This window comes from Columba livia, chromosome 20, assembly GCF_036013475.1.
Source record: "Columba livia isolate bColLiv1 breed racing homer chromosome 20, bColLiv1.pat.W.v2, whole genome shotgun sequence".
NCBI classification, from domain to species: domain Eukaryota; kingdom Metazoa; phylum Chordata; class Aves; order Columbiformes; family Columbidae; genus Columba; species Columba livia.
The window spans coordinates 3305547-3317169 of NC_088621.1; the positions used below are offsets into that span (position 1 = coordinate 3305547).

Genomic DNA, 11623 nt, shown 5'->3' on the forward strand with positions numbered 1-11623 from the left:
AAAGTCAATGTCGCAAGCCGCATTTTAAGCAAGCTAAAAACCCAAAAATCCAGCAAGATGCCTTTTGGACAGAGAAAGCCACTTCAGGAATTTCTAAGCCACCCATTCTGCATTACACTTCAAAAACGAGACACATTTTGCTTCAGTCGAGACACATCTGATGTCCTTTTGTCCCCATAACGGGGTTGGAGCCCTCGAGCAGGTTTGTCTCAGCACAGCAAGGACAAAACAGGCAGGAGCGGTGGGGAGGATTGACCAGAATAACTAAATATGTTGCTGTCGCGCTGGGATTTGAACGGGATCTGAAGGGCCGAAGTCTGAAAAACCACTTGGTGAAGGGCCGCGGGATTTGCATGCGAGACACTCGTTTGAGCTGGGTCCTTGATTACTCTCTGGGAAGGTTTTTAATTGTCAGTATTTCCAGCACTGGAGGGCTATGATAAACCTGGTTATGAACAGCACCGTCAATTCTGCTGCAGAAAGAAGTGCGAGACAAAGCAGACTGTATTTGCCCGCCTTCCCCAAAGGGAGCCTTGTTACTGGAGATGCTGGGAGAACAATGCAGGATAAACCTGCGGGGCTTGTGCTGCTCCTCCCTCGCCCGACCAACACACAGATATTCCAGGAATACACACAGATATTCGACATTTAGCACCAGCACTGCAGCACACACAGGGATGCACCGACAAGCCCCGAGGCAGGGCAATAAAACACTCAGCATGCTCAAAAAGCACCAGCACCGTGCCTGACCCACCACGGTGACCCCGCAAAAGCACAGGGTGAAAGCACCGAGTTTGTTGATTTTTAACATTGTACTGTGTAAGAGCTGCAGCCCACTGACAGAGCCCACCAGCCTACAGCTCAGCAAGGACCGCGGGGCCAGGGAGGAGAAAACAGAGTTAACAGCACTGGAGGTGGATTCGTGGCTCTGTCCCAGCTGCACTACGTTGGTTCAGTCAAATTAGTCCCTCAGATGTGAGTTGGGACTCATGATCACAAGCACAACAGATCTTGGAAGGAATTAGCACCTTCAGGTGTACAGAAGTACACTTTCATCTGGTAGCGGCTCCCCAGAACACAGACAACACTGTTCTGAGTTTCCACCACACCTTTCATCCTCAAAAGCGCTAATGGTCTTCACAGAAAGCCTTTTTCCAACATATCACTGAAATTCAGCCTTTTCTGAGATAGAAATATCACCTGAACAGTGCCTGGGCTGACCCAAAGAAAAGCAGAAAGATGACTGCTTTTCCTCACATCCTCACAAAACAATGAATGATTATTTTCTTCCTGTTCACCGAAAGTTTATTTCTTCTGTCTCTCCCCAGGCTATCAACATGCACACAGAAGTTAAATTACTGACCTGGGGAAAATAATCAAGAGACCAGTTGAGCTGACCAGAACATGCGCATGTGGCTCCAAGGACCCATGCACAACACATATGCTGCTTGCCCAGTGATCCTGTGCGGGTAAGCAGAACACACAGCCCTGAAAATAATTTTCAGAAGGATGCTAAGGCCTGAATTAGGTCTAAGTCTACCCAAAAGGCTGGAGTTCGGCACTGTCCCGCTCACCTGAGTGCTACCGCACAGCTCTTGTCACTCAGGTGATCTGACCATTTTCTTCTCCCCTTCCTCCATCATACCCAAGAATTTATGAGCCAGGTAAACCATTCTCAGAGGACTGGCACATTTCCCAGTCCTTATCCTCACTGTCCTCTCATTGGGGATTTCTAACAAAATTAATGGTTGCATCAGCTGAGCCATCACAGCGTGTCAAGAGGGCTCCGCGGGACATCTTCCAGATAGGCTTAAAATTATTCTTATATTACCAGTGAGAAATGATGCCCTTGTGGTAGGCATACCTGTGCGGTGTGCTCAACCAGGAATTTGGGTGAAACTGCATTGAAACACAGCAGCAACACTGATATTCGCATCACACGGTACAGGGAAAGTTCAGGTGTTTCAGCAGGTTTCCTGTAAGCAATGTGCTTCCCAGAAAAGCAATCAGCAAGCTCCAGCCTGCCTTCTAGATTTGTCCTTTAACAAAACGCAACGTCTTCCCCGCTACTAACACCATCAGCCCAAATCTGCAACCGCAGTTCTAAAAATTAGCTAATTAAAGCTCACGTCACCACCACCAGGAGAGCGAGGGAGGTCACACACTCGCTTCGCCTCCTGCCAAAAAGGATCCAGCCCCGAAGAGAAGGGCAGGAGCTGCTCCCCGGCTGCAGAGCGGGGCTGGGAAACGCCGCATTCGAATCAAACTGGGAGGAGAGTTACGGGATTGCTTGGGAATTGGGCTGGAACGGGGCCAGCGCTTGGTATGCACGCAGGCTGGTACCGTAGGAAGGATAAAAATAGTAGCAGCTGCTTAGATAGGGAAAATACGATTTGGTCTACGTGCAAACCCATCACACAGCACGGTTCAAAACCTGCCCACGATCAGGTCACAGAAAGATTAAGGCTGAGATGGCTTATTTTGGTGTAAACTTACTCACAAGGCCTTCTCTTTCTTCAAACGGTCATGCTTTGCTTTGGAAGTTTTCTGCTCCTGCGTTAGGAAGGTGGGGGTTAATCAGGCTCTGCTTGGTGCTTAATGCTACAGAGGCAGGGTCAGAAGGGATGGTAGGAGCATGGTAACAGCGTTGGTTTGGAAATCAGTGGGCAAGGAAATGGTCTTGAGGAACACAGACACACGCACATGTCCCAGCCAGTCCCCGCAGGCAGGATCGCTTCCCCCAGACCTGATCCATCCCCACTTCTAACACAAAACACACCGTGGATTAACAGGGCGCAGTGACCCCAGGCAGCGCTTTGGGAGAGGAAGCAGGGAGCGATGCTGCTTCCCTCAGAAAGAGCCACAGTTACCAGGAGCTGCAGGAACCGCTGCTTTCAGCAGCCCAAACCCAGGTTCAGAGGTCAACTCCTGCATGTGTCCGTTAGCACAGGCAACCCCAAAAACCTTGTGGAACAGGGAGACTTCTCGGCCGTTACCAGAGATCCGGAGCTGCATGTGTGCTCCTCTCCTTCCCAAGGACACGGCAGCCTGGGGAGGCAGAATTATCAGCTATGGTTTTAAACCACCCTGTCCCACAACATTTGCCTTAACAAATTACGAAAGGTTTTGTTTATGCAGATGGATGCAACGTGGCCTTGACTGTCAGCAAGAATCAGCTGGAGGAAGCACATGAGTGAAAGCACAGGTACGGGGTACAGGATATTGAGCTCTTCCCAAAACATCCCATGAAGACGGAGCCTGCTGAGCTGGCTGGCAGAGACACCAACAACAGGAACCACAATTTCTTCTCAGTCATATTAAACATTTAACCCTTTGTTCCAGTCTCTTGTTCACCTGAACAGTTGCAGACAAGCAAATGGCCATTACTGTGCTATCCCTTCGTAATTCTCCAAAGCAATCCTGCCAGCAGGAATTAAGTCCTAAAATACACCTTCTGTAGCTGGGAAGCATCTGATACCCAGACTCCTATTCTGAGTTGTAGTAATCGTGGAGAAGAAACTGCAGTATGAGGGTTACAGAGAATATTTTGGCCTTCATGCTAAATCTGACAATATAATTCTTATGCCTTATTCATCACATCTTGATTTTTTTTCCAACCATCCTGGAAATAAACACTAAATCTGGGTCTATTTGCCTCATGATTGCTGAAGGCCTGAACTGACTTACAAAAAGGCTCATACGCAAGTGCACAAATATATAACAGACTGAATCCCTCTCACCCACTGGGCGAGTAAATGCATTTGGGAAATTCCAGAAGGAGCCAACTCTGCGCAATGGAAGTTTTGCCATGTAGTGTGACCGTCCCAGCCCTGCTGTCAGCACGTATCCAGGGCAAGGGACAAACACCACCCAAAATGCCTGCTCCCTTTTTCTCCTTCCCCCTTCCTCCCTCCCGAGCCAGCAGTGGATGAGAAACAGGCACTCCCTCCCCTGTTCAGAGGCACAAGTGCTTCATTCCCCTATTTCGAAGAGCCATTGAGATCTGAAAACTCAGCACAGCTCTACCAGCTGTTTGAAGTCCATGCCTGTTGCACCCTGAATGGATGAGTGAATGAGTTACCTGCTGTGGATGCGGAGAAGCACTAACAGGTAACACTAACAGGTAACACTCAGCACAGCCCACAGGGAAACGGGCTGAGGGGAAAGGCAAAACCTCACTGGAAGAACGAGAAGCCCCAAGAAGTTATTCTCAGCAGATCTTTGTCCCAGTCACGTAGCCGAGCACAACCCTGCAGTGTAATCATGTGCCCTTCCTCTCTCCCTCTCTGAAGGTCACATAAGGACATCCCTTTCTGTTACCGCTAAAAGCCTCTTCTCTGCAGATTCTTCGCTCAGCAAGAAGGGGCAGGAGCTGTCCCCACCCTTCATTTGCCCCTTTCAAGGCAGCAGGCTGCCATGAGGCTGAAATCTCAATAAAATGCCAGCTGAGATGGAGGCAGATGAGATAACCCTCCTGTAATGTTCAGAGGAAACCATCCTGCAAAGCACAGCTCTTAATAAGAACTAGAATTAAAATTTCCTTAAATAAATATAAGGAAAGAGTCCATGAGGGAGAGCAGCCAAGAGGAACAGGGAGTTGTGCTCCGGTCGGCCTCCGTCGCCCATCACCTCGCAGATCTCCCGGGCAGGTTGTGATGAGGACAGGCAGCTTCGGACGGGACCAGCAGCTTCGTGTCGCTGCTCCTATCGGCGCCATCTGCAAACAGAAAGAGCTGCTGTGGTCCAGCCCCAGCGATGCCACGTGGTACCGTACGAGAGCAGCACAGCGGGGGCCTGGGGACCAGGTTCCTTCATCAGCCAAGGTCGAGCGACAACCAGCTCAAGGGAATTTGTCTGTCTGCATAACTGGGAGATGGAGGAAGGTGAGAGCGGGTCTGACCGACTGCTGCAACTGCTCCTTCTCCTCTCCAGGAGCCAAATATCTGAGTCAAATTTCACCCCTGACTACTCAGCTGGAGGGACTCTGCTTTCTAGTCATGTCCCAGGGGACAGCAGCAGCTCCTGCCTCGAGGGAGGTCAGGTCTCCGGGATGGAACCTGGCCCAGCCCTGTGCTCTCTCCAAGGAAAGATCATGCCATAACCATGTAGGTCTCTGCAAAGACACTGCGACTCTGAAGGACACACGGAGTAGCTGCAACATCCTCTATGGACAGACAACAGGTTACTTACATCCGCAAACACTTATCCTTCCCTCCACTTGCCACCCGCTGTCCGTCGGGGCTCCAATCTGTTGCGTACACCTAGTATTGGGGAAAGACTCAGCTATTTCTGCCTTCATGGCAGGAGGAGTCGTTCCTGCCTCTCCCAGACACCTCAGCTCCACCAGACACCTCACCTCGTCTGCATGGCCGGGCAGATCAACGGCCAGTTTCTTCGTCTTGGCATCCCAGACCTTCAGCGTGCTGTCACTGCTGCCGCTCACCAGCAAGCGGCTGTCGGCTGACCAGGCGATCTGATACACAGCCGAGACGTGTCCCCTCAGCGACGTCACGTACCTGGTGTGAAGGAGACGTGAAGCAGCTGTTAGAGGAGCAGGCAGCTGAGTTTGTTCCGAACCTGCCTTCTTCCCAGTCTTCATGTTTCTTCCCCAGCCAGTGTCACGAGATGCCCAGCAAACCCCAAGCCAGCACACACAAGGCACTCAACTGCTATAGCATCCATAGGCGGCTCAGCCTGTCTAAAAACCCTCCCAGATGGGCTCAGAGGCTTCTAGAGGACGGCTCTTCATCCCAGCATCTCTGCCAAGAACCCTCATCCCGCAGGCAACACGACAGCCCTGCTGTGCAGATGTGTCCTTCCCCTCTCTGGCTGAGCAGACTGCATTGTGAAGGACCTTTAAAATTACTAACGTGGAACCCAAGCTCACCAGTAGAAGGCAGAACAAGGGCAGGACTGCTGCCCCAGCGAGCTCACCAGCACTCCAGACCCCGTCACACAAGAAGAGCCAACGAAGGACTTCCCAAGGGCAGAAACGCCCCAGAATTTGCATGAGTTCAGGCTACAGAGGTGCTGGACACACTGGGGAGCTGCTGACAACATCGGGGCCCATCTCTGCATAACCTCTGCATTACATGCAGACCCCACAGGAGCACCACCTTGTAACCGAACAAACCAACTCACTTCCCTGTCCTGCCATCCCAGAGCTTTATGGACTTGTCAAAGGAAGCGCTGGCAATTATCCGGGTGTCTGGCGAGAAGAGGACTTGGTTAATTAATGCCTGGTGGCCCGTCATTCTCTCTAGTGGCTTCTTGTCTTCTGCTGGCCTCCAAAGAAACAGCGTGAAATCATCCGATCCCGAGACAAGCCTTTCTGGTTCCTGGCCCTGAAAAAGGGATGAAAGAGCCCAAGTCTTGCACAAGCCAAGTGTGGAGAGCTTGGAAGCACATCAACGTTGGGGTCAATGGCCAACGGTGCGCATTGACTGCTTCCAGCAGTAACTGTGTTAGAAACCACAGAGGGACAAAAGTGACTTACCCTGACTTGGTCATACCTCTGCTGTGCCTTGTCCTTCAGTTCTGCCACTGAGAAAGGGAAAGGGAGAAGAGAAGGAAGAGAGATTTGGTCAAAGGAAACTTTATAACCCTGTGATGCCCATTCCAACCCTGGCTCTGTGGGCCAAGCAGATGCGTTTGTGACTGCTCACCCGTTTTCTCTCTGTCACAGGGAGGAAAAGCCCTTGAAAACAGGGTGGTCAACCCTATGCATGGCTGCCAGCATGACCGACACCAGCACAGGACCTGCTCCCAGCTCTCAGGACCGTTTTGACTCATGGCAGCATTAAGAAGAGACATCAGGTCTCCTCGCTCTCCTCCCCACCGGTTCCCCCAGCCCACAACACGGGTGCTGCACTCACAGGAGCCGCTCAGATCCTGCGGGTTGATGGTGGCCTCGGCAGGTTCGAAGGCACCGGTGCGGAGGACGTAGTCGGTGCTCAGGGCCATGGTGTTCACCCAGTGAGCGTGGCCCTGCAGGGTGCGGCAGAGGACGCCCTGGAAACAAAACCACCCGCTTAGAGAGGGACGGGGAGGACAGAGCCAGACTGTGCGGGACCCCAGACCCATCGCACTGCAGGGACCAGCCCTGAACTTCCAAACCCTGCAGCAAGGCTTAGCAGGGAGAAAAGACGCTGTTGAGCTTCAGAGACCAGTTTCCTGCAGGGCCTTGCAGGGCACTCCCCAGAACAGGTCGTTCCAGGGGCGTTTTCAGCTTTTAACCCCATTTTAAGCTTTTAGGGATAAAAGCATTGCAGAAGAGCTAACCCTTCCAAACAGCGCTAAGCAACAGGCTCTGCCAGGTCAAGAGGACACAGCACGTCCATCTTCGAGGGCACAATCTGTGCCAGGAGGAGCAGACAAAGCTACAACACAGTGTGTCCAGTGCCCTTTGCAGCAGCCCCGGGGCTTCCTGCCACACTTACGTCCTGGCTCCTCCAGACTTTGATGGTCCTGTCCTGGGAGGAGGAGTAGATCAAGCCGTCACCCCCCCACTTCACACACGTCACCGACTGCGTGTGGCTCGTGAGGATTTTGTCACACCTGCCCATCAGTGTGTCCCAGATGCGGATGCTGCCGTCCTTGGAGGCGCTCGCCAGGTAGCGGCACTCTGGGTTTCTGTGCAAAAAGATCAAATCCATTTGCACAGCGCACACAGCTGCTCCACCAAGCTCTTCCCATCAGCCCCCGAGCATTTGAGGGCCCAGAAGTCAATAAAAAACAACTTTCTCTTCTGGCCTAAGATCATAGAGAGGCTGGGGAGCAGCAGAGCGCTGACCTACAGAGAACAGGATCCTACAAGGCCGGGGAGAGGCAGACAGAGCTTCCCTCCAAGCCAGCTCTGGGTTGCACGCTGGAGGCATCAATCCATGTTAAACCTGGCACCCGAGCCTTTGGCAATGACCTTGTTTCCACAGGAGGCAGCTTCAACCCACTGGCTACCGAGGGGACCACAACTGGCACCTTCCCTGGGCCTGGGCTGGGGAGACACAGCCCTCTGTCCTTTAAACATCTTCATCACTCAGCATGGTTTTAACATCAAAGAAAGTTGTCCCTGGCACCGGCCGCAGTGAGGAAGAGCTCAGCCCCTCCTGTCACACAGGAACCGAGCAGGGAGAGCAGCTGGCTGGAGACAGACAAGTGGAGCCTTGGGAGGGTCACCCGCTCCTCTCCATTTCCTCATCCTCCTTTACAATCAGTTTTTGCTAATTCAGTTAATTGCTTGCAAACAGCTGGAGTTTCCTACTGGCAAATTAAATTTCAGGGCTCTGCTCTGCAGGGGCGTTTCTTTCGGTTATTTATTTATTTCTATAATGTCTTGGATTATTGGCTACAACTGACCTCCTCCACCCACCCCTCCCCTGCAGAGCTTGAGCTGATCGAAGGGATAAGGGGATTGCACCGTTGATCAGCCCTCACAATAAATAAACAGGATGACAGAGGCAACCAGGATGCAGGGGGGCACACGTGAGCAGTTTTCCTACTCCCGGCTCAGCACGCTGGGGAGGAGCATCTCAAATCTTTGTCCAGCACCATGAAAACATTATTTTCTATAGGCAGGTACGTCTTTTATGCAGCGGAAAAGCAGCACAGCCAGGCAGTGACTTCCCCGTGGGGACCATGGGCAGCAGCTGCCTCCGAGCTGGGTGCCTTTTTCCCAGCCCATTTTGGGAGCTGTTGTCCTGCCCGCACCCCACAATGGGAGCTGTGCCCTCCAGGTCAGGCTGCTCTTTTCCGCACAAGCGCGGGGAAGGTCTGGGCTGGCCCCTTCACTTACATGTGGAGCGGCTCCCAGCACAGACATGTGATCCATTTGGAGTGGCCAGCGAGCACCCGGCCGATCTGATTGCCGGTGGCCGGGTCCCAGAGAAATATCTGTCCAGGAGAGAAGCAAGAGGGTCGCGTCAGGCCACACGCATCATGTGAACCCCAGGGACGCGCGGGCTCCATTTAGAAAGCGTAAGTGTCCTTGGGGTTGCATTTACATTGGCAAGGAGCGGGAAGGGAGGGGGGCAGATGCTTTTCCAGATCCCGGCATCAATCAGCTGACATCTCAAAGCCACGAGACCCGATCGCCCTCCTCTCTGCCTAAAACGCTGGTGCTACAAAAATATCTGCCTCTGCTCAAAACCAACCCGGGTCCCCAAAAAGCCAGCCTGAGCCTTTGATGCTCCGTGCCAGAGCGTTAGTGAATGTTTGCAGAGCGCTACGAAAACCAGAGCGCGCTAAATGCTCCTTATTATTGGATTCTGTGGGTGGGACACATGCTGGTTTTCTCTTGTTTTTTCTCTCTCTACATAAATGTTCATCCAAAGAGCCAAGTCATTAGTCATCTCTTTAAGAACCCGGGAGAAATAGGGAAACGGAGGACAAGCGGCTCCCTGGGTTAGATTTAAGCCAGAACAGCACCAAACCAGGGCAGAACCACCCCGGCCTGGCCCGTTTCCTTGGGGTTGGGATCGCAGCGGCCGGCTGGAGCGGCTGCTCAGAAACCGAGTGCGGGACCGCAGTGCTCGGCAGCTCCCGAACTGTTCAAAAGCCAGAGCGAGCGTGTGCCCGCCTGCGGCTCAGCAAGGCGCTGACTCACTCTGAATTGCACACAAGTGCTCCCGCTTCCCCAGGCGTTTCTGTGCACACCTTAATCTCACAGATATTGCCCCAGGGCTGGGGCAGAGTCCCCTTTACGCTCCTGTAAGAGGGAATTCGGCTGTGTCTGAGCGGGAGCTCTGCAAACAGGCTGCCGCTGCACGTCTGGGTCACGCAAACTGCAGCCCTGGCTTGGCTGGGCGATACCCCTTCTCGCTCCAGACACCTCCCTCGTGACGGAGCCGTCTGCCAAGGACCACGTCCAAAGCCTGGACTCTTCCCTGCGCGGAGGGAAACGCATCTGCCCCAAGATATCAGGGCTCAGTGACGCGAGGTCTACAAAGGTGGCAAAGCCGGAGCCCTGCCTGGCAGAGTTCAGAGACTGCTGCAACACATCCATGTGCAGAGCTCCTCTGGGGCACAGGACCCCGCTCAGAACAACGGGATACACCCCTCATGTCCCAGAGAAAGAAAGATTTTGGCAAGCTGTACCTGGCTGTTCTTGCAGCCCGAGGCCAGCTTCTTGCCATCGGGTGACCAGGCAATGCTGAGCACCCAGTGCCGGTGACCTGTCAGAGAGAGCGCGAGCGGGAGTGAGTGGAGACCTGTGACTGTCTGTCCCCAGTGTCCTGGCGTTGCAGCCACTCTGAGGCAGGACCAGAGGTGGGGGGAACCCTCCGTGTCCCTCCTCTTTGTTAGTCAAATAGAGCCACTCTCTTCCTGAGCCGAGGTTGCTGTGCGGCTCAGGCAGCACCCAGGCTCTGCTCAGTCCCTACTAACAGGCAGGGGGTCTATGAGGGAGGGGGATCAGGATTTGCCCTCCCAGGACACCCCCACACCCACCTTTGGCCGTGAACTGCGGTGTCTCCGTGCTGAGGTCCCAGAAGCGCACGGTGGTGTCTCCGGAGCCGCTCGCCAGGTACCTGGGAGGGGAGGAACCACCCAGCTCAGCGCGATGCCCCAGCGGCTGCCGCCTCACCCCGAGCCCCCCACCCGCAGCCGGACCCTCGTACTTTCCCGTGGGGCTGAAGGCCACCGAGATGACGGCCTCGGTGTGTCCCTCCAGGGAGCTGGTGCAGCGGGTCACGGCCCGCACCCTGAACACCGCCTGCGGCTGGTAGATGATGTCCAGGACCTTCTCCGTCTCCACGCTCTGCCCCGCCAGGGTCTTCTCCAGCGACACCACGATCTCGGCATCGTGGACGAAGAAGGCGAGAGGCACCGGTTCATCCTGCGGGAGAGAGGGTGGGCGCCATAGCGAGGGGTGGCCCGGGCTGGGCTCCGGGGGTGCCGGGGGGTCTCACCTTCTGCAGGAGCGCGTTGCAGACCAGCTGCAGCTTGTCCGGGGTGATGGTGACCGGCACGTCGAAGGGGGAGCCCAGGGACTCCCCCGCCTCGTCCCGGAACTGGATCAGGAGCCGCTGCACGTCCTCGTCCGGCGACATGCTCTGCGGGACAGCGGGCTCAGGACCGGGAGTCCCCGCGGGGAGGGGGGATAACCCACAGAACCCCACAGCACCCCACCCGGGAAACGGTACCCGCGGGGGGGAGAAGGAGCCGCTACGGGGGAACGCGGCGTGGATCCTGCGGAGGGGAGAAACACCCTAAAGGGACCGGGGTGCAGGAGGAGCCCAGCCGGGGAACCCGGGGGTCAGGAGGTCCCCCAGCACAGCTCCCGGTGTCCCGATCCCGGTCCCGCTCACCACGGCCATGTGTCCGCGGGCCCCACGTGCGCCGGAAGCGGCGCCTCCCGGCGGGCGGCCCTGCACGCGGCGCTGCTGCCCCCTGGCGGCCGGCGGTGGGAACAGCGCAAAACCCAAGGGCCACGGGTTCGAGGCCGCTCCGGGGCAACTTCCACAGTGACCACAGAGGCGCTTTTTATCGAGTTCCTAAATAGCAGCAAAACCAGGAAAAAATATCCCAAATATCTCATTCCGCTAAGAAATTAAGCCGAGGCCGCTGCCTGCCCAGTTGCTGCGTGTGAGAAGGGCCGGGGCTGCAATGAGACACAGTTTATTCACAT

General features: G+C 54.7%; 1 protein-coding gene across 2 annotated transcripts; it reads right to left on the reverse strand.

The window, feature by feature from the left end:
* Positions 1–4451: 4451 nt before the first annotated feature.
* Positions 4452–11397, reverse strand: NLE1 (notchless homolog 1). 2 transcript variants are annotated; one of them, XM_065036372.1, is made up of 13 exons: positions 11304–11397; positions 10905–11048; positions 10614–10831; positions 10444–10523; positions 10093–10169; positions 8792–8889; positions 7440–7632; positions 6876–7011; positions 6497–6543; positions 6142–6344; positions 5357–5516; positions 5191–5261; positions 4452–4717 (listed from the first exon to the last, which is right to left on the reverse strand). In XM_065036372.1, the coding sequence occupies exons 1-13, from the start codon at positions 11310–11312 to the stop codon at positions 4705–4707; spliced, it is 1449 nt and encodes a 482-aa protein (XP_064892444.1). In that variant the 5' UTR covers positions 11313–11397; the 3' UTR covers positions 4452–4704. The 2 variants fall into 2 exon arrangements, with proteins under 2 accessions (XP_064892444.1, XP_021142798.1); XM_021287123.2 differs by having other exon boundaries at positions 11139–11347.
* Between the last annotated feature and the right edge of the window lie 226 nt (positions 11398–11623).

Excerpts from the sequence above, each read along its gene's own strand:
- NLE1 (XM_065036372.1), bottom strand. Across the intron at positions 10,170-10,443 it reads ACCGCAGTTCACGGCCAAAG|GTCACCGGCACTGGGTGCTC; the intron begins GTGGGTGTGGGG and ends TCTCTCTGACAG. Across the intron at positions 6,345-6,496 it reads AGAGGTATGACCAAGTCAGG|GGCCAGGAACCAGAAAGGCT; the intron begins GTAAGTCACTTT and ends TCCCTTTTTCAG.